This window comes from Tamandua tetradactyla, chromosome 16, assembly GCF_023851605.1.
Source record: "Tamandua tetradactyla isolate mTamTet1 chromosome 16, mTamTet1.pri, whole genome shotgun sequence".
In the NCBI taxonomy this organism is placed as follows: domain Eukaryota; kingdom Metazoa; phylum Chordata; class Mammalia; order Pilosa; family Myrmecophagidae; genus Tamandua; species Tamandua tetradactyla.
In genome coordinates this window covers 47,445,346-47,469,898 of record NC_135342.1, presented here as the reverse complement: position 1 = coordinate 47,469,898, position 24,553 = coordinate 47,445,346, and the positions used below count along the sequence as shown (strand labels likewise).

Sequence of the window (24,553 nt, the reverse complement as noted above, 5' to 3'; positions counted from 1 at the left end):
TTTCTCACACCCGCACATTCAGTCCTTCCACAGAATCTGTTAGCTCTGTTTTCAAAATCTCATAACCACTTTGCATCTTTTCTACTGCTGCCATTCAAGTCACTACCATCTCTCATGAAAGTAAAAAATATTTTCTTGGTAAATGAGTTAAGTCATTAGGAAGGACACAAATCTTAGACAGCTCCATGAATTGTTACATATAACATACCTGTGCATTCATCACTCAAATCAAAATATTCTGTCTCCTCAGAGCTTAGAATAAAACCTGGCATATACAGAGCATTTAGTATAAATGTGTGCTAAATAAATGAATTCAATAGTTATAATCTATAAAATGATTTATAGCTAAAATTTATTTAGCGATTATGTGCCAGGCTCTGAACTAAACACTGTTTGAACATACTGCAGTCATTTAATCCTCACAACAACCCTGTATAGTTCACACTAGAATTATTCCCATTAAAAGATGAAAGTTAGGGCAGTGCAACGGTGACTGAGCAGGCAGAATTCTCGCCTGCCATGCAGGGACCTGGGTTTGATTCCTGGTGCCTGCCCATGCAAAAAAAAAAAAAAAAAAAAAAAAGATGAAAGTTAAATTACTTGCTCAAAGTCAAAGCCTTAAAGCTAGGATTTGATCATAGGTAGCATGATTCTTAAGTAAATGATTGTTAATATAAATAATACATACATAGACTTTGTTGCAATGCTAGACATAACTAAAAATCATGAACTAGTTAGATGTCCAACAGTACTAAAATGATTCATTAAATCATGATTCATCCACTCAATGGAATATTGTTGTGCCTCAAAAATGATGTTTTCCCAGAGTTTCATATATGAAGAAAACTACTGTTATAATATGAATTTTTTAAAATGTTAACAGTACATATTGTGTCCACTATACAGTTACCACTATATAACCCAAAAAGTTTTTCACTTGCAGAAAAAATTAATTATAAAGAAACAGAAACCTAACAAATATTATCATTGCATAGTTGGAAAATGAATTTTTATTTTGTTTCATGTTTTCTTTATTTTTCACATTTTATGCATTGGGCATGTTTACTTTTAAAAAATTAAAAATTATAAACTATGTTTAAAAATGAACATCAGTTTACAAACACTGGGGAAAAAATCGACTATAAGTTGATAATTGATCCAGTAAATAAATAACGCTTATCATTCATAGGGAGCCCATGCATGGTCTAGCCTATGCAATTTTTTAAATTACATGAGTAACATATTAACATTATAGAAATATTAAGAAATGCAAATAAGTTAAAAAAGTAAAATCATTTTAACTTTCCCCAAATCTATAAACCAGAGAAAGAGAATTTTGATGACTATCCTTATATACTTTTTTTCCCATGGGAATATATATATGTTTGTTTTCATAAAAAAAGCAAAATGCAACTATATGTATTTTTCTATAACTAGCTTTTTTACTTGGTACTATATTATGTATTTTCTCCAATGACAGTAGAGAGATATCTACATCATTATTTTTTTGTGGCTACATAGAACTCAGATGTTTGGATGTACTGTGTTTTATTTAACCAATGCCCTGTTGTTGAATATTTGCATTACTTTCCATTTTTTTGCTATTATAAACAATGATCTACATTTGAGATTGATAAATATAAATATCAACTTAATAATTGTGCTGGTTTGAAACTGTTATGTACCCCAGAGAAGCCATGCTCTGTTAATCCAATCTTATTGGGACAGACCTATTGTTTATTAGATATGACCCCGCCCAATCAAGGTTGGTCTTAATCCATTTACCAGATTCCATTGTAAAAGAGCTCATTCATGGCCAAGAGCAGCCAGACAGAAATACCCAAGGTGCTAAGCAAAGACTTACAGAAATAGCCAGAATCCAGAGAGCCAAGGGAAGCTACGAGATGAAATCAGAATTTGCCCTGGTAAAGCTAAGTGAGGGCCCACAGATGCTTGGAGAGAAAGCAGCTGGAATCAGAAGCTGGAAACAACAAATCAGGAGCAAGGATCTCAGATGCCAGCCATGTATGTGCCTTCTCAGCTGACAGATGTCTTTTTGTTGGTGCCTTAATTTTGACATTTTACAGCCGTACAATTGTAACTTGTAACTTAATAAATCCCCTTTGTAAAAGCCAATCCATTTCTAATATATTGAATTCTAGCAGCTTTAGCAAACAATAATAATAATAATGAAATACTGAAGGTTTTTCTCTTAAGATCAGGAATAAGACAAATGTCCACTTTCACCTATTCAGCATTGTACTGGAAATTCTAGCCACAAAATTTGAACCAGAAAAAGAAATAAAATGCATCCACATTTTAAAGGAAGAAGAAAATCTATCTGTGGAGGTTTGTAATGTGCCCAGAAAAACATGTTCTTAAATTTAATCCATTCCTATGGGTGTGAACCCATTTTAAATAGACCTTTGATGAGGCCACTTAAGGTGTGACCTACCTTAATCAGCATGGGTCTTAATCCTATTACTGGATTCCTGTGTAAGCGGAATGAAATTCAGACAGAGGGAGAGAAAGCCACAGGAAGAAAAAGCTGAAGCAGAACCTGGAAGAGAAGGGAGAGACCAGTAGATAACCACCATGTGCCTAGCCATGTAACAGAGGAGCCAAGGCTCATTGGCAGCCAGTCTCAGAATGCCAGTTTTCAGGAAGAAAGCATCACATTGATGATGCCTTGATTTGGACTTTTTCCCAGGCTCAAACTGTGAGCAAATAACTTGTTGAAGTTAACCCATTTCATAGTATTTGCTTGAACAGCCTAGGAAACTAAAACACTATCTCTGTTCACAGATGACATGATCCTATATATAAAAAAAATCTCAATACATAAGAAAGCTACCAGAACTAATAAACAATTTCAGCAAAGTTGTGGGGCACAAGATCAATGCACAAAAATCAGACATCTTTCTATTTACCAACAATGAACAATCCTACCTAAATAGGATTTCTCCTAAATGAAGAAAACATTTCCATTTACAATAGCATCTAAAAGAATAAATGATCTGGGAGTAAACTTAATGAAGAATGTAAAAGCCCTTGTGCACTGAAAATTACAAAATATTGCTGAAAGGAATTAAAGAAGACCTAAATAAATGGAAAGACACCCCCTGCTCATGCACTGGAAGGCTTAATATTGCTAAGATGTGTATAATACCAAAAATGATACACAGTTTGAAGAAATCCTGATCAAAATTCCAGCAGCCTTTTTTGCAGAAATGGAAATGCAAATCATCAAATTCATATGGAATGGTGCAGGGATATAGATAACCAAAAACCATCATAGAAAAGAGCTGTAGGTCTCACACATCCTGATTTTAAAAGTCACTACAGAGCTACAGTTATCAAAACAGTGTGATTGGTATAAAGACAGACAATTAAAGAATGGAATAGAATTAAGAGTTTCAGAAATAAAACTACACCTCTATGGCCAATAGATTTTTGACAAGGGTCAAGTCCACTCAATAGAGAAAGAATAGTCTCTTTGACAAATGGTGTGGGTACAACTGGACATCTGCATGCAAAAGAATGAATGGGACCCCTACCTCACACCATGTACAAAAATTAACTCAAAATGGATCAACAACCTAAATTTAAGTGCTAATACTATAAAACTCCTGGAAAATAACCCAGGGAAGTATCTTCAGGCTCTTGTAGTAGGCCTTGGATTCTTAGACTTTCAGCAAAAGCACAAACAACAAATAGATAAATTGGACTTCATCAAAATGAAAAACTTTTGCTCATTAAAGGGCATTATCAAGAAAGAAAAGAAACCTATAGAATGGGAGAAAATATTTGGAAATGATATCTGATAAGGGCTTAATATCCTGAATATATAAAGAAGTTCTACAACTCAACAACAAAACGGCACACAATCCAATTGAAAAATGGGCAAAGGACTTGAACAGATGTTTCTTCAAAGAAGATATACAAATGGCCAATAAGCATATGAAAAGATGTTCAGCATCACTAGCCATTAGGGAAATGCAAATCAAAAACCACAGTGAAATACCATTTCATACACACTAGGATGGCTATTATTTAAAAAAACAAAATACGTGTTATCAAAGATGTGGAGAAATGGAAATTCTCGTGCATTCCTAATAAGAGTGTAAATTGGTGCAGCTGCTATGGAAAATATTTGGTGGGTCCTCAGGAAGTTAAACCTAGAATTATCATATGACCCAGCAATTCCAAAGAATGCAAACAATACTTGTACTTCAGTGTTCATAGCAGCATTATTCACAATAGTCAAAAGGTGGAAAGAACACAAGTGTCCATGTACAGATAAATGAATAAACAAACTATGGTTTATTTTTGGATATTTCATATCCATACAATGAAATATTACTCAGCCATAAAAATGTCTGAAGTTCTGATACATGCTACCCAGTAGATGAACCTTGAAAACATTTTTCTAAGCAATAGAAGCCAGACACAAAAGGACAAATACTGTGTAACTGCACTTATTTGAAATATCTGGAATAAGCAAATACATAGAGACAGAAAGAAGATTAGAGGTGTCCAGGGACCAGGAGAAGGGAGAATGGAGATTCATTATAGCTTAATGAGTAAAAAGTTTCTGTTTGGGGTGATGAAAAAGTTTGAGTAATAGGAGGTGGTGATGGTAGTACAACATTGCAAAAGTAATTAATACCACTGAATTATACACCTAAAAATGGTTAAAATGACAAATTTTGTTATATATGTTACCACAATAAAAAATTATGTATATATATATAACATGAAGAATTTCAACCATTTTAAATGTACTGACTATAGTGATATCTGAGTAACTGTTTATTTGCTCCCAACTTTTATTAGTGCGTCTATATATGTGTATAAGAATCTTAGAAAGATTTGTGATTCAGTAATAAATACAAAGTAGCACATATATGCTTTCATATTATTGTAAGGAGACTTCTACTCCATCTGAAGATAAGAAAGAAAGTTCATCAGAAGTGGAGCATACTGCAGAAATAGAAATTAATTTGCCAGCTGTTTCACATATTCCACAGGTATGAGTCTGAATTAAAATTATTTTTGAAAGGTTTCACTTTAGTTCTAAAAGTCTTCTACTTGTGACATTGACATAGTTCTCTAAAACATGACATTGATCCTATTTTTTGTATATGACTTCCTGAGACATTGCAGCTTCAAAGACATAAAGAGTTTATTATTACTACACGTAAAAAAATATGTCAGGTATTAAAAGGTAGTAAATAAATATGTGAATTAAAGTCTTAGGTAAAATTCATTTTGAGATTAATTCATTTTTCATTCTTAATTGATAATCTGATATTCCTAGGTCTGCATATTTGAATTTTTATAAATTGTTTTCTAATGATTATGTATGTTGTACATATCTGTATATTTAAGTATCAAATTTACATTCTTTATTATTAAATACTTCAGCAGGAATGCTATAAATATAATCTAAGCAATATATATATCATCCTGCTTTCCTTCGTTCAGGTTTCACAAGAAAGCAATGAAGATAAGGTAGAAGAGAATACTGAGAAAATCCAACAAGGAAAGGAAGAGGATGTATCTTTATTATCTGAAGGTCAGCTTATAGAACAAAGCTTGGCTTCTTCTGAAGAGACAGAAATAACTGAGGAATTGGAACCAGGAAGTAACTTGCTTTTTAAAATGGTCATTAGCTTAACTCTTAGCTTTGTTTAGGTTGTTAAAATGTGCCTAGTGGACCATTTTCATCTAATGGTAAAATCTACTTTGAGATAGAATTGATGGGATGTAGTTCACTTTAGTTAGGTATGGTCAGGTGGAATTGTTTTATCTCTTCTTATTTTATCTTGGAGCACCACAAGAGAGTGCAAGTGTGAGTGTTGACTCTTACACCAATTTATATTTAAATGACTTTATATTCTTTTCGGGTTCAGTATTATCTGAATTATTTTAGATTATTTTAGAGATCTTGACTTTTGTTTTTTGCTGGGCTATAAGGTTTGTTTTATTTTATTTTTTAAATAAAACTGCCAAAATGCTTTCCATAATTACTGCAATATTTTACATTTCCACCAGCAAGGCATGAGTGTCCCAGGGTCTCTGCATTCTGGGCAGAATTTGTTGTTGTTCCTCCCTTTCATTTTAGCCATTCTAGTAGGTGCGTAATAATATGTCATTGGTTTTTTGTTTTGTTTTATTTTAGCAACAGGCTTCTTTATTTTCTTTAACTTTTTTTTAATTGTATAATATAACATATATAAAAAGCAAAGAAAGAGAAAAGCAACAGTTTTCAAAGCACTCGTCAACAAGTAGTTACAGGACAGATCCCAAAATTTTTCATGAGTTCATACCATCATCTCAGATTTTTCCTTTTAATTGCTCAAGAATATATAAGGCCAGAAGGAATTTTTTTTTTTTTATTATCCAATCCATTTTTGTGTGTGTGTGTGTGAAAAAAATAACTTTCAAAGCACAGCACAATTGGTTGTAGAACAGATTTCAGAGTTTGGTATGGGTTACAATTCTACAATTTTAGCTGCTCTAAGATATTGGAGATAAAAAGAAATATCAATTTAGTGATTCAGCAATCATATTTATTTGTTAAACCCTACCTTCTCTGTGTAACCTCACCATCACCTTTTATCTTTTTATCCCACACTTCAGGGGTATTTGGGCTATGGCCACTCTAACTTTTTCATATTAGAAAGGTCTGTCAATGATATGGGGTAGGGAGATGGAATTAGCTGATGCTTTGGAGGGGCTGGGCCCTTTAGGTTTCATGATTCATCTGATCTAGGGACCCATCTAGAGGTTGTAGGTTTCTGGAAAGTGACCCCAGTGCATGGAAACTTTGTAGAATCTTATTCTACAAATAAGGCCTAGGTGTTCTTTAGGATTGGCTGGAATGGTTTTGATTGGGTTTTGGCAGGTTGTGATAGGTAACAATGTGTAACTGAAGCTTGCGTAAGACTGACTTCCAGAGTAGCCTCTCTGCTCTCAGCTACTGATACTTCATTAGTTACACTTCTACTCCCCCTTATGGTCAGGATAGAATTGTTGATTCCATGGTTCCAGGGCCTTATCCCTGGGAATCATCTTCCACACTGCCAGGGAGACTTTCACCCCTGGGTGTCATGTCCCATGTAGGGGGTGAGGGCAAAGATTTCACTTACAGAGTTGGGCTTTGAGAGAGTGAGGCCACATCTGAGCAACAAAAGAGGTCCTCCAGAAGTAACTCTTAGGCATACCTATAGGTAGGCTAAACTTCTCTGCTCCCTACATAAACTTCACAAGAGTAAGCCTCAAGATCATGGGCCTGGCCTATTGATTTGGGTGTCCCTAATGTTTCCCTAATGGTACAGTTTAATAGTTCCATATTTTTCCTCCCATCCCTCAAGGGACTTTGCCAATACTTTTTTTTTTTTCCACCTGGGCAGGCACCAGATATTGAACCCAGGTCTCCACTGTGGCAGGCGAGAACTCTGCCTGCTGAGACACCGTGGCCCACCCTTTGCCAATACTTTTTGATTGTCTGCTTAACATATTGTAGGATGTATCCAGGAATTACATTAAGCTATACAAGATTAAAGGTCCTTATTCTTATTCTGGGCTCCCTGTGTTTCAGTTGTTCAAATGAGCTACCCAAGATAGGTTGAGTTAGATTAAGTGCTACAAAAAATTTAAGTTCAGGACAAAATAAGCCTTTCTTCCTTTGGTCTCAAAGAGTAGGCGCAGTTCTAAAATACAGACAATGTGTCTTCCTTAACCCTGGTTTCTGAATTACCTTAATCCTGACTGAATCGGCTTCATTCTTATCTCTTAATACCAGATTATACATATATAAAACAGCCTCTCAAAATCCAGAAATAATAATTACCACTCTGAACTAAATATGCCTGCCTAAGAGCTTACAATCTAGGCCCCTGTTTTTTGTTTTGTTTTGTTTTTTGCATGAGCAGGCACCAGGAATCGAACCCAGGTCTCTGGCATGGCAGGTGAGAACTCTGCCTGCTGAGCCACCTTGGCCCACCTACAGCCTAGGCCCCTGCTTTCTTATAAGCATCTTCTAAAGGAGACCACACAATAATTGTTCTTTCAATTCTGACTTATTTTGCCTTACCAAATGTCCCACAGGTTCATTCACATCATTGCATGCCTCATGACTTCATTCCTTTTTGTAGCAGCACAATATTCGATCATATGTATACGCCATCATTCGCCAATCTGCTTCTCAGTCAGTGCATCCTTCAGCCACCTGCATTCATTGGGCATCATGTATAATGCCCAAAGTCCACAGTCCATCAGCACTCTAAATTTTAGAAGATTTCATTGTTCCCAAGAGAGAGCTAACCAGTAAACACACCCTCACCAAATAGGAAATGTAAACCACCCCTTAACTCTTGTCTCTCACCCCATTATTTATCCCTGTGGTTGCTGTGGTAGTGCTGATGTTTTCCTGTTAACATAGCCCATAGCATGCAATAGCAGCTTTCCCTGTACTCTGGACTTAAACACTCTTGGTACATGAATTATACCTTTGAAGTAGTTCTTGCAAGAACTTAATTGTATTTCTAGTGTTAATCAGTGGGAATATAGGTCTATACAACCCCATTCAATCATTTTCACCTTCAATATGGTAATATTATAGACCCACTAGAGAACCAACTTCACTTCTATCTTTGCCCTTACATTGAAGTTCAACCTCATTAGCTAGCTTCTGCATATCACTAAGTCCCCTATATTCTGTATTATAAGCCTCTGATTTTACCTTTACCATGGTCATAAAAGTGGAGTCATACAGTATCTATCCTTTTGTGTCTGGCTTATTTCACTCAGCATTATGTGCTTCAGGACGTCATTTTGTTTTACTGCTACATAATATTCCATTGTATGTGTATACCACATTTTCTTAATCCACACGTCTGTTGGTGGGCATTTGGGTTGTTTCCATCTTTTGGTGATTGTGAATGATGTTATGAACATTGGTGTGCAAATGTCTGTTTGTGTCACCGCTTTCAGCTCTGCTGGATATATAGTAAGTAGTGCTATTGCTGGGTCATAGAGCAACTCAATATTTAGTTTCCTAAAGAACCACCAAACTGTCTTCCATAGCAGCTGTACCATTATAGATTCCCACCAGCAGTGCATAAGTGTCCCAATTTCTCCATATCTCTCCAACATTTGTAGTTTCCTACTTGTTTGATAGCAGCCATTCTTATAGGTGTGAGGTGGCATCTCATTGTAGTCTTGATCTGCATTTCCCTAATAGCTAATGAAAATGAGCATCTCTTCATGTGCTTTTGAGCCATATTTGCTCTTCAGAAAAATTCTTATTCATATATTTAGCCCAATTTATAATTGGGTTGTTTGTTCTTTTGTTGTTGAGTTGTATGGTTTCTTTATGTATACAGGATATCAAACCTTTGTCTGATGTGTGATTTCCAGATATCTTCTCCCATGAGTTGGCTGCCTCTTTACCTTTTTGACAGAGTCTTTTGAGGTGCAGAAGCATTTAATTTGAAGAGTTCCCATTTATCTATTTTTTTTCTTTTGTTGCTTGTGCTTTGGGTATAAAGTTTAGGAAGCTGCCACCTATTACTAGGTCTTGAAGATGTTTCCCTACATTTTCTTCTAGAAGCTTTATAGTGCTAGTTCTTATGTTTAGATCTTTGATCCACTTTGAGTTAATTTTTGTATAGAATGTAAGTAAGGGTCCTTTTTCCATTCTTTTGGGTATTGATATCCAGTTCTCCCATGCCCATTAATTGAAAAGACTCTTTTGTCCCTGTTCAGTGGAGTTGGGGGACTTGTCAAAAATCAGTTGACCATAGATTTGGTGGTTTATTTCTGTACTCTCAGTTCTATTCCACTCATCAATACTTCAGTCTTTGTGCCAGTACCATACTGTTTTGACCACTATGGCTTTATAATAAAGTTTAAAGTCAGGAAGTGTTAATCCTCCCACTTTGTTTTTTTTTTTTTAGGATGCTTTTAGCTATTTGGGGTCTCTTTCCCTTCCAGATGAACTTGGTAATTAGCTTTTCCAAGTCTTCAGAGTAAGTTGTTGGAATTTTAATTGGTATTGCATTGAATCTATAGATCAGTTGGGTAGAACTGATGTCTCAACTATATTTAACCTTCCTATCCATGAGCAGGAAATGCCTTTCCACCTATTCAGATCTTTGATTTCTTTTAGCAATGTTATGTCATTTTCTGTGTATGAGTTCTTTATGTCCCTAGCTAAGTTCATTCCTAGGTACTTGATTCTTTTAGTTGCTATTTTCACTGGAATTTCTTCCTTAACTGACTCCTCATTTAGGGTATTGCTTGTGTATAGAAATGTTACTGATTTTTGCATATTAATTTTCTATCCCACCACCTTGCTGAATTTATTAGCTCAAGTAACTTTGTTGTAGATTTCTCAGGATTTTCCAAGTATAGTATCATGTCATCTGCAAATAATGAAAACTTTGCTTCTCCTTTTCCAATTTGGATGCCATTTATTTCTTTGTCCTGCCTGATTTCTCTACTAAGAACTTCTAGTACAATGTTGAATAATAGTGGTAACAGAGAGCATCCTTGTGTCATTCCTATTCTTAGGGGGAAAGCTTTCAGTCTCTCTCCATTGAGTACGATACTGGATATCAGTTTTTCATATATGCCGTTTATCATATTGAGAAAGTTACCTTTGAGTTCTATGTTTTGAAGTGTTTTTATTGGAAAAGAATGTTGAATTTTGTCAAATGTTTTTTCAGCATCAGTTGAGATGATCATGTGATTTTTTTTCCCTTTCAATTTGTTAATGTGCTGTATTACATTAATTGATTTTGTTGTGTTGAACCATCCTTGCTTTCCTGTTATAAACTCCACTTGGTCATGATGTATAATTCTCTTAATGTATTGTTGGATTCAATTTGCTAGTATTTTGTTGATAATTTTTGCATCTATGTTTATTAGGGAGATTGCCCTGTAGTTTTCCTTTCTTATAGCATCATTACCCGGTTTTGGTATTAAAATAATATTAGCTTCATAAAATGAGTTAGGTAGAGTTCCTTTTTTCCTCAATTTTTTGGAAAAGTTTGAGCAGGATTGGTGTTATTTCTTTTTGGAATGTTAGATAAAACTCCCCTCTGAAGCCATGTGGCCCTGGGCTTTTCCTTGTAGGAAGATTTTTGATGACTGATTGGATCTCTTTACTTGTGACTGGCTTGTTGAGATCTATTTCTTCCTGCATCAGTGTAGCTTGTTTGTATGTTTCCAGGAATTTTTCTGTTTCATCTAAGTTATCTATTTTGTTGGCATATAGTTGTTCATAATATCGCCTTATGATTTCTTTTATTTCTTCAGGGTCTGTGGTAATGCATCTCTTCTCATTTCTGATTTTGTTTATTTGCACCCTCTCTCTTTTTTTCTCTCAGTCTTGCTAGTGACCCATCAATTTTATTGATTTTCTCAAAGAACCAACTTTGGGTTTTATTGATTCTTTCTATTGTGCTTTTGTTCTCTCATTCATTTAACTCCACTTTAATCTTTATTTCTCTTCTTCTATTTGCCTTGGGGTTAGTTTGCTGTTCTTTCTCTGGTTCCTTCAGGTGAACAGTTACACCCTTGATTTTTGTTCTTTCTTGTTTTTTAATATAGGCATTTAGGGCAATAAATTCCCCTCTCAACACAGCCTTTGCCACCTTCCCTAAGTTCTGATATGTTGTGTTCTCATTTTCATTCATCTCCAGATAGCTACTGATTTCCCTAGCAATTTCTTCTGTGACCCACTGGTTCTTTAAGAATATTTTATTTCATCTCCATATACTTGTGAAAGTTCTCATTCTTTGGTGGTTATTGATATCCAGCTTCATTCCATTGTGATCAGAGAAAGTACTTTGAAATATTTCAGTGTTTTTGAATTTATAAAAACCTGTTTTATGCCCCAGCATATGATCTATCCTGGAGAATGTTCCATGAACACTAGAGGTGAAAATATCTCCTGGTGTTTGGGGGTATAATGACCTATATATGTCTGTTGGATCTAATTTGTTTATCAAGTTGTTTAACTTCTCTGTTTCTTATTGATCTTCTGTCTAGTTATTCTATCCATAGAGGAAAGTGGTGTACTGAAGTCTCCTACTATTATTGTTGAAACATCTATAAGCTCCTTGATTGGGGAGCATAAACATTAATGATTGTTATTTCTTCTTGGTGAATTGTCCCTTTTATTAAAATATAGTGTCCTTCTTTGTCTCTTATGATGTCTTTAAATTTAAAGTCTACTTTGTCCAATATTAGTATAGCTACTCCTGCTTTCTTTTGGTTGCAACTTACATGGGACATCTTTTTCTATCCTTTCACTTTCAATCTATTTGTATCATTGTGTCTAAGATGAGTCTCTTGTAAGCAGCATATAGCTGGATTTTATTTCTTAATCCATCCTGCCAATCTCTATCTTTTAATTGGTCAGTTTAGTCCATTAGTCATTTGCTGTTTTGGGTGTTCGAAATCAGTTGTCCTGTCTTCTAGTTTGCTTATTCTTTCATCTGCCTCTTCAAATCTACTGTTGTGTGTCTCTAGTATGTTTTTTATTTGGTCTACAGCATCTTTAATCTCTGTGATATCTCCTATTTTTCTATTTATTCTTTCAAATTCCTCTTTATGCTCTTCTAGTATCTTCTTGATCACCTTTATGTCATTACCCATCCCATTTATCTAATTTAGTAGAGTTATATGAACATCTTTGATTAGTTGTTCCAATGTCTGTGTCTCCTCTGGTGTTTTAATGTGTTCGTTAGGCTGGACTATATCTGTCTGCATCATGTATTCTTAGTGATCTTCTGTTGTCTTCGTGACATGTAAATATCTTAATTGGTTTACTTTGGAAGTTGATTTCTTTCAGCAGTCTCAAGCCTTGTATTTGCACAGTGGTTTTGGAGAGGATGCAGGGTGTGGTTAGGGCACAGTAGTGCAGTGATGCATTGCAGTGCAGATTGGGGATGCTGTGCTGGTGCCTGTGAACCTGGGCACCGAGTGGCAGGGAGAATGTGGCTGTGCTGGTACCCAGGTCTAGGGGGCAGGGCCCTAGTGTGCGCTGGTCTAGGGCACAGGGCCCTTTGTGGTCATGCGCAGAGCTCAGGGCAGGAGTTCTGCATTGCTCCTGCATGGGCTAGGGTGGATGTGACCTGGCTGTGCAGGTCAGTGCATGCCCAGAGCTGGGGGGGCATGACTGGGGGCCTTGTACATGTACAGATTTGGGAGGTTATTATATGTCAATTTTACCTCAAAGCTATAAAAATTTTAAAACTAACTTATTAAATAATAAGAATAGCATTGATTTTCATGCAATATTATTGATTAGACTGTTAATACATCTATTATCCTATCCTTCTCTTTAATTTATTTTTAATTTTACACTAAAACAAGCTATCTTTTATTTCTTTTGTTTCTTCCAAAACTAAACTAATTTTGAGTCTTTTTTTTCTAAAATGTAATGTGAATGTAAACATCTTTGCTACTAAAAAAGATCTAGAAATGGTTATCATATTGTTCTTTTAACATTATCTATGATGTGTGTGTGTTTCTTTCTATTTCACTGGGTACGAATGTAATTAGTTTAGTTTGTATAAATGTTGCCTTTGTTTTTTTTCCTAACAGATGAAGAGGACAGATCAGCTTCTGACAGTGACGATTGTATTATTCCACGTCCTATCTCCAAGAATGTCAAACAGGTCAGTAAGTTGATACCAACTGGAAATGTTTTGAAGTAGGGCTGCCTTTCATGTCATAGTCTGTCATTCTTCATATATTAAAATATAAAAGCAAAAATAATTCTGGAAATTTTTGAATATACTATCAGAATCCTAACCAAATAAATAATCATCTAGTACAAGAAAATTTTATTTACAGTTTCATTATATAATGAACTGTAAAATATAAGCAATGTTTTTGCCCAAAGTATCTAACATCAATAACTTCAATAGTTACTGGCTAAAACCAGTTGACTTCCCTAGCTCCTTTTCAAGACCATTGTACAAAGATGTATTGAATCAGACCTAAACCTTAAAGAATCAAAAATGTGAGATTGCATTTCAAAGTAAAATAGTTTGCATTTGTGGATTCATAGTCTCTTTATACCTGAATATGTCCACTGATAACTGTTAAGATTAATATCTTAATTAAATAAATAATTAAATCTTCTTAGAGAGTAATCAATTTTGTGCATGTATACCTTGCTTATTTTGTAGTAGACTTCTGAAAAATCAATATGAAAATTGAAATTTCAAGAAGGGAAATTGTACTTTACATATATGTGGTTACTGGAGTATTTTTTCATTACAGGTAGAAAAAAAATTTTATAAAGCAAATGTAAATAAAATAAAAAGCTCTAGCCTTTTCTGTTTATCCATATGAGCCATAGCTGAAATTATACTCCTTTTTATAGAATTTCTACATTATTGGTAAGAATTACACCACTTCCTTTAAATCTTAAATCTTAAACACTCTTAGCTTAATCTCTCTGCAAAACAAAACCATAAAATATAACATCTTAATTGTTGTCACAGGTGTCCCTGTGAAATAGACATATCCATTGTTTCTGTATTTGATAAATACAAAGAGAACAGTTCATTGGTCCAGAAAAATTATTATATTAATAATTTTTAGAATCTTCTTTAATATTGATAAGTCAAGGAAGGAATCTTGCATATGACAGCTTGAAGTCTTTAGTTATAGCATTCAGTTCAATTAAATTTAATTTCTTTGCTTCATCAGATCTGAAATTTCTTAATTGTTTTATCAAACCAATGAATGGGAGTTCTCTACTTTCTATTAGAACAATTTGATAATGGGATTGAATAGGAAAATGGGCCCTTATGTGAGATTTAGCTTTTTAGCCATTTTCCTAAAAACTCTCCATTCATCACATCAAGAGTAGTAAGCCTACATATTTGATTCAGACGTTCCTTTCTCACTTATCAGTAGTTCTTCTGCAGGAGTGTGCCTTCTTCATCAGGTTTTTACATACCTATATGATTTAGTCTTTTGAACATAAAGAATAGAAGAAACGAGATACTGAATCAGTCCTGGGATCTTGGAAGGCAGATATCAAGAGATATATTGATCTAGTCAGTCTACAAACAGTGCTCATACTTCTTGTTATAACTCTGTGATTCCCCAGGTATTCACTGCCTGCAGTTTGTTGTCACTACTCCTTTAGTATTCTATATTCAGTATTCTGGCTCTGCCCTTAGGGAGCAGCCATACTAACTGGTAAGATGTTTTCATGGAAAGCCAAGTTGTAATTCATCAGTTAAATTATAATATAAAACAATGTCAGCAGATAGTACCAATAATTAACATCATAGACATATATTTGAGCTAAAAAGTACTCATTTTCCAGACAAACAGATCTAGGGGGATGAAATGACTTGCTGACAATCATGCCACTAATTAAGGAAGTTCAGAAAAAGGAGAATTTGGAGTGATTTTTTAATAGACATAATGGAGGCTATGCCCGTGAGCTAGCCCTTAAAGAATAAATAAAATGTAAGTAGGCTCAGTGGATGAGGAGAGGAGTAAAGGACCCACACCACCCTGCCACTCTAGGGTGCTACAATAGAGTTTAAGTATCATCTGGTCCTAAGTGAACTTCCCACTCAATTTGACTTAAGCAGGAAAAGATTTGGGAGGAGGGTATAAAGATATCTTTATCCCCAATATGGAATCATCATAGCCATGCCTTACAGAAGCTTGCAATCATGACTTCAAAAGTAGTTAGGAACCCCCTTTTCAGGAGTGCACATGCACAGGCTCTTGTCTCCTCTCTCCCCCCAACTCTCTCCCTCCTCCTCTACCTCTCTCTTTCTAACTTTCTTTCTTGTCTCCTCCCTCTCCTTCTTTCCCCCTTCCTCTCTGTTTCTATTTCTCCCTTCACAGACCTCCCCATCTCTGTCTCTGTTTCTCTCTCCCTTTTGTTCCCTACCATCAGTAGCTTCCTCCCCCTCGACCCCCCTTTCTCTTGAGCTGCATTACTTGCTTGTAGCCCAAAGATAGCCACACAAAATTGCTCCCCTAACCCCAAGGCCAGAGTATCTAATTAGTCAAGTCTAGCCTCTGGATTGGGTTCATCTCTATCAGGTGTGCACCTTTGATCCATTCAGTTCTAGCCAGGCACACGGTAAGAAAGAGCGTCCTGCCAAAACTGTGACACATCAAAGACGGGGATCTGGCATTAGGGAGAAAATCATGTGTGTTTGTAAAACGGGAGGAACACCTACCATTTCAGAAGTCAAGAATACACAAACTAGAGCAGACTTTCTTTAAAAAGGGTTAGAAGACCTCATTTGTAATGTAGAAACTAAATGTTTGGGATTTAATCCAAAAGGTGCTAAGGAGACAATGCAATAGTTAATTTTATTTTCTAAATAGTTCACTCATCATCTATAAGTAATTTCCTATATGTAGAAAAAGTTTATATGATAAATACCATCTTAAACCAGTGATTCTCAACTGGGGCAGTCTGTCAATGTCTGGAGATTATTTGGGTTCTTATGTGGGAGGGACTGCTACTAGCATCCGTGGGTAGAGGTCAGGGTTGCTACTAAACATCCTTCAGCACACAGGATCCACAACAAAAAATAAACAATGTTTTTGCCCAAAGTATCTAACGTCAATAACTTCAGTAGTTACTGGCTAAAACCAGTTGACTTCCCTAGCTCCTTTTCAAGACCATTGTACAAAGATGTATTGAATCAGACCTAAACCTTAAAGAATCAAAAATGTGAGATTGCATTTCAAAGTAAAATAGTTTGCATTTGTGGATTCATAGTCTCTTTATACCGGTTTTATGAAGCTCCCCGGGAGGCGTTTTCCTTCTTCATTTCCAAAGGTCGCTGGCTGGAGGGCTCTGCTTCATGGTGCTACAGCATTCTCTGCTCTCTCTGAATCTCCCATTCTCCAAAATGTTTCCTCTTTTATAGGACTTCAGAAACTAATCAAGACCCACCCAAATGGGTGGAGACATGCTTCTACCTAATCCAATTTAACAACCACTCTTGATTAAATCATATCTCCAGGGAGATTATCTAATTACAGATTCAAACATACAATACTGAATAGGGATTATTCTGCCTTTACAAAATGGGATTTAGATTAAAACATGGCTTTTCTAGGGGACATACGTCCTTTCAAACCAGTACAATATTTTAGACCTGCAATGCAACTGTATATTGTTAGCAACATTGCTGCCATCTCAGTGAAGTTATACATTGCTCTTACCTAAGACGATAAATAATTTCCATTTAACAAAAAAGTTTAGTATAAAAAAGAACTATTCCTGTAAAATATTTGTCTAGCTCTAATGTACTCACATATTTTTCCTTTTGAGTAAAATGGAATATTTTTCTTGTTCCTTCAGGGAAGATAATTTGTGTTATTTGCTGCAATCTAATACACATTCACTACCATTCCAAGATGTGTTTTCCTATAATGGTTTTAGATGCTATCTCAACGTGTGAACATAATTTAAAGAAGCATATGCTCTAAACAATGCTTCATATCTCAGTAGCCATTAATCATCTTTTTAATAGAAGGAACTAAATATGTTAATGGTGAAATTTAGTTTTGTAAAATTATATACCAAACATAATAACATGGTATAATCTATAAGCATAAATGCACAACTGAAGAGATAACCATAATGGTGAACTACAACATTCTCTCGTGATTGTATCAAATTTTCTTGTCTGCTACTTTAACAAATCATTTAATACAAATCAGGAAATATCTTCTTTAAGGTTCCAAAAGTGATAAAAAGAACTCCTGTATACCCTTTACCCAGGTTCACCAATTGTTAACATTTTGCTTCATTTGTTTTATCATTTTTATTTTCTCCTCTAAATATGTATATGTACACACATATATTTATTTATATTCGATATTCTTGCCTATATAATTTCTATGAACCATTTGGGAGTTGCAGAAATAATGCCCTTTTACCTCTAAATACTTCAGAACAATAATACAAAACTATTATATAATCTACACACCTCATTCAGATGTCATTGATTGTCTCAGTAATGTCATTTCTGGTATTTTATTAATCTGGCCCAGGATTCAATCCAGATCACACTTTGCATTTAGTTTTCTTGTCTATTTAGCCTCCTTGAAACCATAGTGGTTCCTCAGTTCTGCTTTATTTGGGTCTTTATTTTGGTCACTTTTAAGTGACATTTTTCTGAAAATGTAGCCCATTTACATTGTATAATATTCTTCGATTTGGATTTATCTGTTATTTCCCCATGATTAGGTTCAGGCTATGCATTTTGGTAAGAAACTACCCTTTTTCAGTGCATGATATCAAGAAATATATGATGTCATTTTGTCCGATTACTAGTGATAATTGCCTAGTAACTTTGTCTGATTACTAGTGATGTTACCTAGATATTACTAGTGAGATGTCTCATGAAACCTTTTTTTAAGCTTATAAATATTTTTGGCTCATTAGTTTCTTCTTCTTTCTCCTCTTTAAGATCTGATTCAGGAAGAAATCTCAGGACAGTGATATATGACTTTCATTGAAGGAAAGGTATTACTGAATGCCTATTATGTGCTAAGCATATCCTATGCAACATCCCTTTTAATTCTCACAGCAATTCTTCATTCATTAGCATCTACTGTGTGTCAGGCAGACATAAAAGAAGCAACCCCTGTCCTCAAAGAATTCAGTCTGGTGGAAACACAGTTAATGCATGGTGGTCAGTGCTAGGCGAATGGAATGCCCAGGGTACTATGGGAGCTTTCAGGAGGGGTGCCTAACTCAGCAGGAGAGGCCCCTCATCCGCACTAACTTCCTGGGGTCAGTTAAGCTTGAGCCAATTGCAGATGATTAGGAGTTAGTGAAAGTATTGTGTGTGTGTGTGTGTGTGTGTGTGTGTGTGTGTGTAGGGGTGGGGGTCATTATAGATAAACAAAGTGAAAAGGCATGAAAATTTACAAGTGTGGTTTTAGAATGGGGTAAACCTTAAGTGCACAAATGGGGCACCCCAGTAGAATACACTCGAAAGGTAGGTATGACCCAAATCATTGAAGTCTCTGTGTGCCAAAAAAAGGGATTTAAAGTCTATCCTGAAATCCTGTAAACAGCCACTGAAGATTTTTAAGGAAGGGGGATGCAAATCATTCATTAAACAGATACTTAGGGGGCACTTTAGCACATATCAAGCCTATTTGGGGAATAAGCTCTGATAATATGGCAGTGAATAAGAGAAATAAGGCTCTTATTCTTATGAGGTTTACATTCTAGAACTGCATTTAATAAGATCACTCTGTCGATAGAGGCACAAGACTAGTTAGAAAGTAATACTACTCTGTGGTTATCTCCTTTTTAGACACTTTTTAAAAAAAATTGGCTCTACCCTATAATGTCACAAAATTAGCAGTATTGTCCTAGAGAAATATCATTTATGCCAGTTATATTGTGAATTTGAATTGTCTCATATGCTGTGTAAGCAATTTATGATCATTCCATTTTTTTTTCATGTAAAAGAATCTGACAGCTTATAGTTATTCCTTAGAATGTTGATCCTTAAAAGAATTCAAACAGATTTCCCAGGACTTAGACATATTACTTGGCTCTTTCTCTTTTCTTTAAATCTGTGATGTATAATTAATCATAGATTACTTCATTTTGTTTCATTTCATTTACAACATTTATGAGCTTCACTTTGTCGGTATGAAATCCTTGTCCCGTCTTTTCCTTTCCAAAGTGGCATAATTAGTGTTAGCATCTTTTTTTAACAGGCTACATAAAGTTTAGTGGCTGGATTAAATCAGGTCATTAACATAATGTGCTACCCATTTTGCCCCTATCTCTCTTCGTTTCTAGGACATCAAAGTGCCACAGAGTGCCAGTGTAATTGGGCCTTGCTGGCCTGTCAGATTCCGTCAGCCTGATGGCTGCTGCTTTTACTAAAAGGCTTCTAGGCATGATTAATGAAGGTGGGGGGGGCGAAATTCTGAGAAATATAAAACTTTGGACATTTCTCTATGAATATTTTATTAATTTGAATGATCAGAAGTTAACAGTATCAATATGATGTATAATACATTGATTAAAAGCCTTTTTTTTCCAGCTCTCAAAATAGCCATCAAAACTGGGAATTTGTATCTGCCACAGCATTTTAAAAAAGAATTAACAACCCTCCTTTCACATTGTTTCTAATTTTATCATATAAGCAATGCAGCTTTCAATTTCCACAACGAAATGTATTGTCATCAAGTCATGGATTTCTTAAAATGTGCCTACAGGTGAGAATAGGAAGTTTCAGTCTGAAAAAGCAAGGAACTCTTTTTTACAGTGCATCTTTACATCTTTTTCTTTCTTCTTTCCTACTAATAGCAGTTTAGTAACACCTGCCATATTCAATTGGGCTAAATTGCAGTTCTACTTAGAAACCAGGTTCTCTTAACAATCTGGCATTCCCAGGTGATTGCAATAATGATGTTCAGCAAAATATGTTTTAAAAGCTTTGAAAGGCAAAATGTGCAAAGCAGTTAACTACTTTTAGAATTCATGTATTAAAAATAAGTCGCTACCAAATCAAATATGATATGAGTAGGTAAAAATAAGCTTTTACTCCCAATGTTTTACACATGGAAGCTTAAGTCAGGTATAGTAGGTTTTAAAATATATTTTAGATAAAACCAGAAATGTTGAATTTCTTTCCCAGTAGTCATTGCTTTTAAAACTGTTTTTACATTTTGCATCACTATTATTTTTCACTAATACACCATGGATATCTTTCCATATATTATATTTCTTTTAACATGTGCAAAGCATTCCATTGTATGGTGTACCATATTTATTTAAATAAACCCCTTTTCAGTGGACCCATAGGTTTCTTCCAGTTTTTGCCAGTACAAACATTTCTGGTTTAAAATTAACATTTTTATACATAACAGCATATAGAAATTCCTGTTCCTTTACATCATACACTTCGCCAAACTAATGCATAAAATTTAAACTTCACTGATGTTTTCATTTAAAAAGAAACAAAAGGTGTATTCACATATACATATGCATATTTTTATATGAGCATACACATAACATTTAGGCTCTATAAGCAAAGAAAACATCTGGGAGAATATATATCAAACATTGTTAGAAGTGAGTATCTTTGTGGCATGGGTCAGGGCAGAGGTCAACAAACTATTGCCCGAGTGCCAAATTCATTCTTCTGCCTGTTTTTGTAAGTAAAGTTTTATTGGAACTCATTCACACCCATTCACTTACTAATTGTCTATGGCTGCTCTCAGTCTGCAGGGGCAGAGTTGAATATTCCCTATAGAGACCCCAAAGTATTTCCTATCTGTTCCCTTCCAGAAAAAGTTTGCCAACCCTAGAGTTAGAGAATGGGAGGAAAAAAGGACTTATATTTTATTTTCCATAATTTATATTGGTGGATTATTTATAGTAATGAGCATAGATTGCTTTTAAAAAGGAAAATGTTAGCTAATTTATATTGAAATGTTAAATAACAGTTATTTAAAATAGCTTAGTATCAATTTTATGAACACTTTTCTATAAACATCTCAGAAGGGTCATTAGATGTAGGATAAATGGGATTTAGAACAGTGGTTCTCAAAGTGCAGTTCACAGACCAGCTGCATCAACACTCCCTAAAAATTTGTTAAAGATGCAAATTCTTGGGCCTCATTCCAGATTTAAGAAATCAGAAACTCTGAGAGCAGGGCTCAGCAATCTGTTTTATCAAGCCTTTCAGATGATTCTGGTATATGCTAAAGTTGAAGAAGCATAGCTTTAGGGAAAAGCAGTACTTCCTCACGTTTGGCTGCACATTAGATTCATCTTGGGAGCATTTTTAAAATGCCAGTGCTCAGGCTCCACCCAGATCAATTAATTCAGAATTTTGTTTAAAGGTCCCCAAGTGGTTCTAATGTGCAGCCAAAGTTAAGAACCACTGTACTACAACATCTGTTCTCAATGACAGTGAAAATGGAATGGAATATCAAAATCACCTGAAGTTAAGGGTAATTTTTAAAATTCTCTCCTTCCTTCACATTACTGCCACAATAAACCACAGTTAGTGATGGAAATGTGTCATATCCCTCAGCTGTATTAGGACAGGAAAAAATGTTTCCAACCACTGCTTAAGAACATATGGTAACAAGCTTCTGTAATCTGCTGACCATTATAGAAGCACTAATTTACATGGTATATAAGGGAAACCATGACAGTATTTATAAATAAGCTCTCTTGACCCTAGCACATTTTGATCCTCATCACTGAAGTTTTCAGCATTTATATTATTCAATGTCGTACATTTTAACAGAAGATGTTAGTAAGATAGGGTACTACCCCTGATGAAAACTGGATTTCTTATGTTTTGTTTGTTAAAAACGTTATTACCTATAATTTTTGTGGACAGCTTAATTGAACACCATAAGTACATGGAACCTTGAGTAGGGCGTGAGATTTTGTAGGTTTGTCCAGAGAGATATCTTGATAAATCCCAAGATTCAGAAGGATTTGAACAGTTAATAAAAAAGTATTTGCAAAGTCACCTTGGGGGAATGGTGAGAAAGGGGGAAAATTCAACTTCCCCAAGTGGAGAATTCTTGATATTCTCACAAGCAGTGGGGACAACGAAAGCAATAGGCCAAGCCCCCAGTCTTGGGGTTTGTTCATATGAAACTTAACCCCGCAAAGGATAGGCTAAGTCTACTTAAAATTAGGCCTAAGAGTCACCCCCAAGAGAACCTCTTTTGTTGCTCAGATGTGGCCTCTCTCAGCCAACACAACAAGCAAACTCACTGCCCTCCCTGTCTCTACATGGGACATGACTCCCAAGGGTGTGGACCTTCCTGGCAATGTGGGACAGAAATCCTAGAATGAGCTGGGACTCAGCACCAAGGGAATGAGAAAACCTTCTTGATCAGAAGGGGAAAGAGAGAAATGAGACAAAATCAAGTGTCAGTGGCTGAGAGATTCCAAACAGAGTTCAGCGGTTATCCTGGAGGTTATTCTTAGGCATTAAATAGATATCACCTTTTTAGTTAAGGCATAACAGAGAGGCTGGAGGGAAGTGCCTGAAAATGTAGAGCTGTGTTCCAGTAGCCATGTTTCTTGAAGATGATTGTATTAATGATATAGCTTTTGCAATGTGACTGTGTGATTGTGAAAACCTTGTGTCTGATGCTCCTTTTATCTACCTTATAGATAGATGAGTAAAACATATGGATTAAAAATAAATAAATAATAGGGGGAACAAATGTTAAAATGAATTTAATAGATTGAAATGCTCATGATCAATGAAAGGGAGGGGTTAAGGGACATGGTATGTATGAATTTTTTTCTGTTTTCTTTTTATTTCTTTTTCTGAATTGATGCAAATGCTCTAAGAAATGATCATGATGAATATACAACTGTGATAAAAAAAGAGACTTCATATTATATGTTGATTGGTGTTATTAATAAAAATTTTAAAAAAAAATTATTACCTCAACAGTTCATGTTTTGGAGATGCCACTTTTTATATTTAATCTCCATTGCCTGCAAAGAGCTATTATTTTTAAAACCTGAAACTTTTCATTCAATCAAAACTTTTATGACGCACAGATATGATTTCTAATAAGAGGGAGTTTTGGAGCCCATTGTGAGGTCTAGGGAGGACATGGCATGGCCTGGGTCTTTTGTTGAGTCTTTGAGATGACCCTGCCTACCCACATGCTGAAGAAAGGGAGATGCAAGAATCAACATTAATCCATGCATTCCTACCACCTTAAATATGGCTCTGTCAATACCAATGCTGTATTCGACTGTTGGAACCAAGTATTTTTGAGTTTGTCTTGGAGTTCACCCAAATTAAAATTTGAACTCTCAGAGGCCTTAGACATAGACCATTGACTTCTATTTCTACTTTGACAGTATTGTTTTGTTACAAATACCAAATCCTACCCCCAGTGTCTCCTGATAGGTGGACTTTATTTGTATTCATTTGCACACAAGCATGCACAAACATACATACATATATATGTATAGAAAATGTTTTATAGTGATAAAAGCAATACTACCTAGGCTGATATAACCATTTGGAGATTAATTTGATAGTCCTATTAAAGTTGAATTTCTCATACCCTATGACCCAGTAGTTCTGCTCCTAAGAGAATCATACATGTATACAAGAAAGCATAAAAGGATATTCAATGCAACATTGTAAGAGCAAAAAATTGTAAACAACCATCAGTAGAGAAATTAATGGACTGGAACGCTATACAACAGTTAATATGAATGAATTATATTTGCATCTTAAATAGGTATAAATCTTAAAAACATAGTACTGAGTGAAAAAATGCAATTTACAGAATGACTAAGAGTATGATACCACTTAAAATCTAAAAACAGAAAAAATATTATATCTTATTTATGGCTACCTACATTATGAAAAATATAAAAACATGTTTGGGAATGTTACATACCAACTTCGGGATAGTGACTACCTCTAGGGAATGAAGAAGAGGAAAAGGAATTGAGGAGTAGAGGCTTTAACTGTATCTGTAATACAGA

At 35.1% G+C, this 24,553-nt stretch overlaps 1 protein-coding gene across 7 annotated transcripts in view; it reads left to right on the top strand.

Moving 5' to 3' along the window:
• Positions 1-24,553, top strand: part of RPGRIP1L (RPGRIP1 like) — a 161,689-nt gene that overhangs the window by 107,749 nt on the left and 29,387 nt on the right. For 6 of the 7 annotated variants that reach the window (XM_077132456.1, XM_077132455.1, XM_077132453.1 and 3 more), the window contains 3 exons: positions 4,929-5,030; positions 5,488-5,647; positions 13,624-13,697. In XM_077132456.1, coding sequence (XP_076988571.1) covers positions 4,929-5,030; positions 5,488-5,647; positions 13,624-13,697 — 336 coding nt within the window. Of the gene's footprint in view, positions 1-4,928; positions 5,031-5,487; positions 5,648-13,623; positions 13,698-18,497; positions 18,906-24,553 lie in introns of those variants that run through there. The other variant, XM_077132457.1, reaches the window with a different exon arrangement.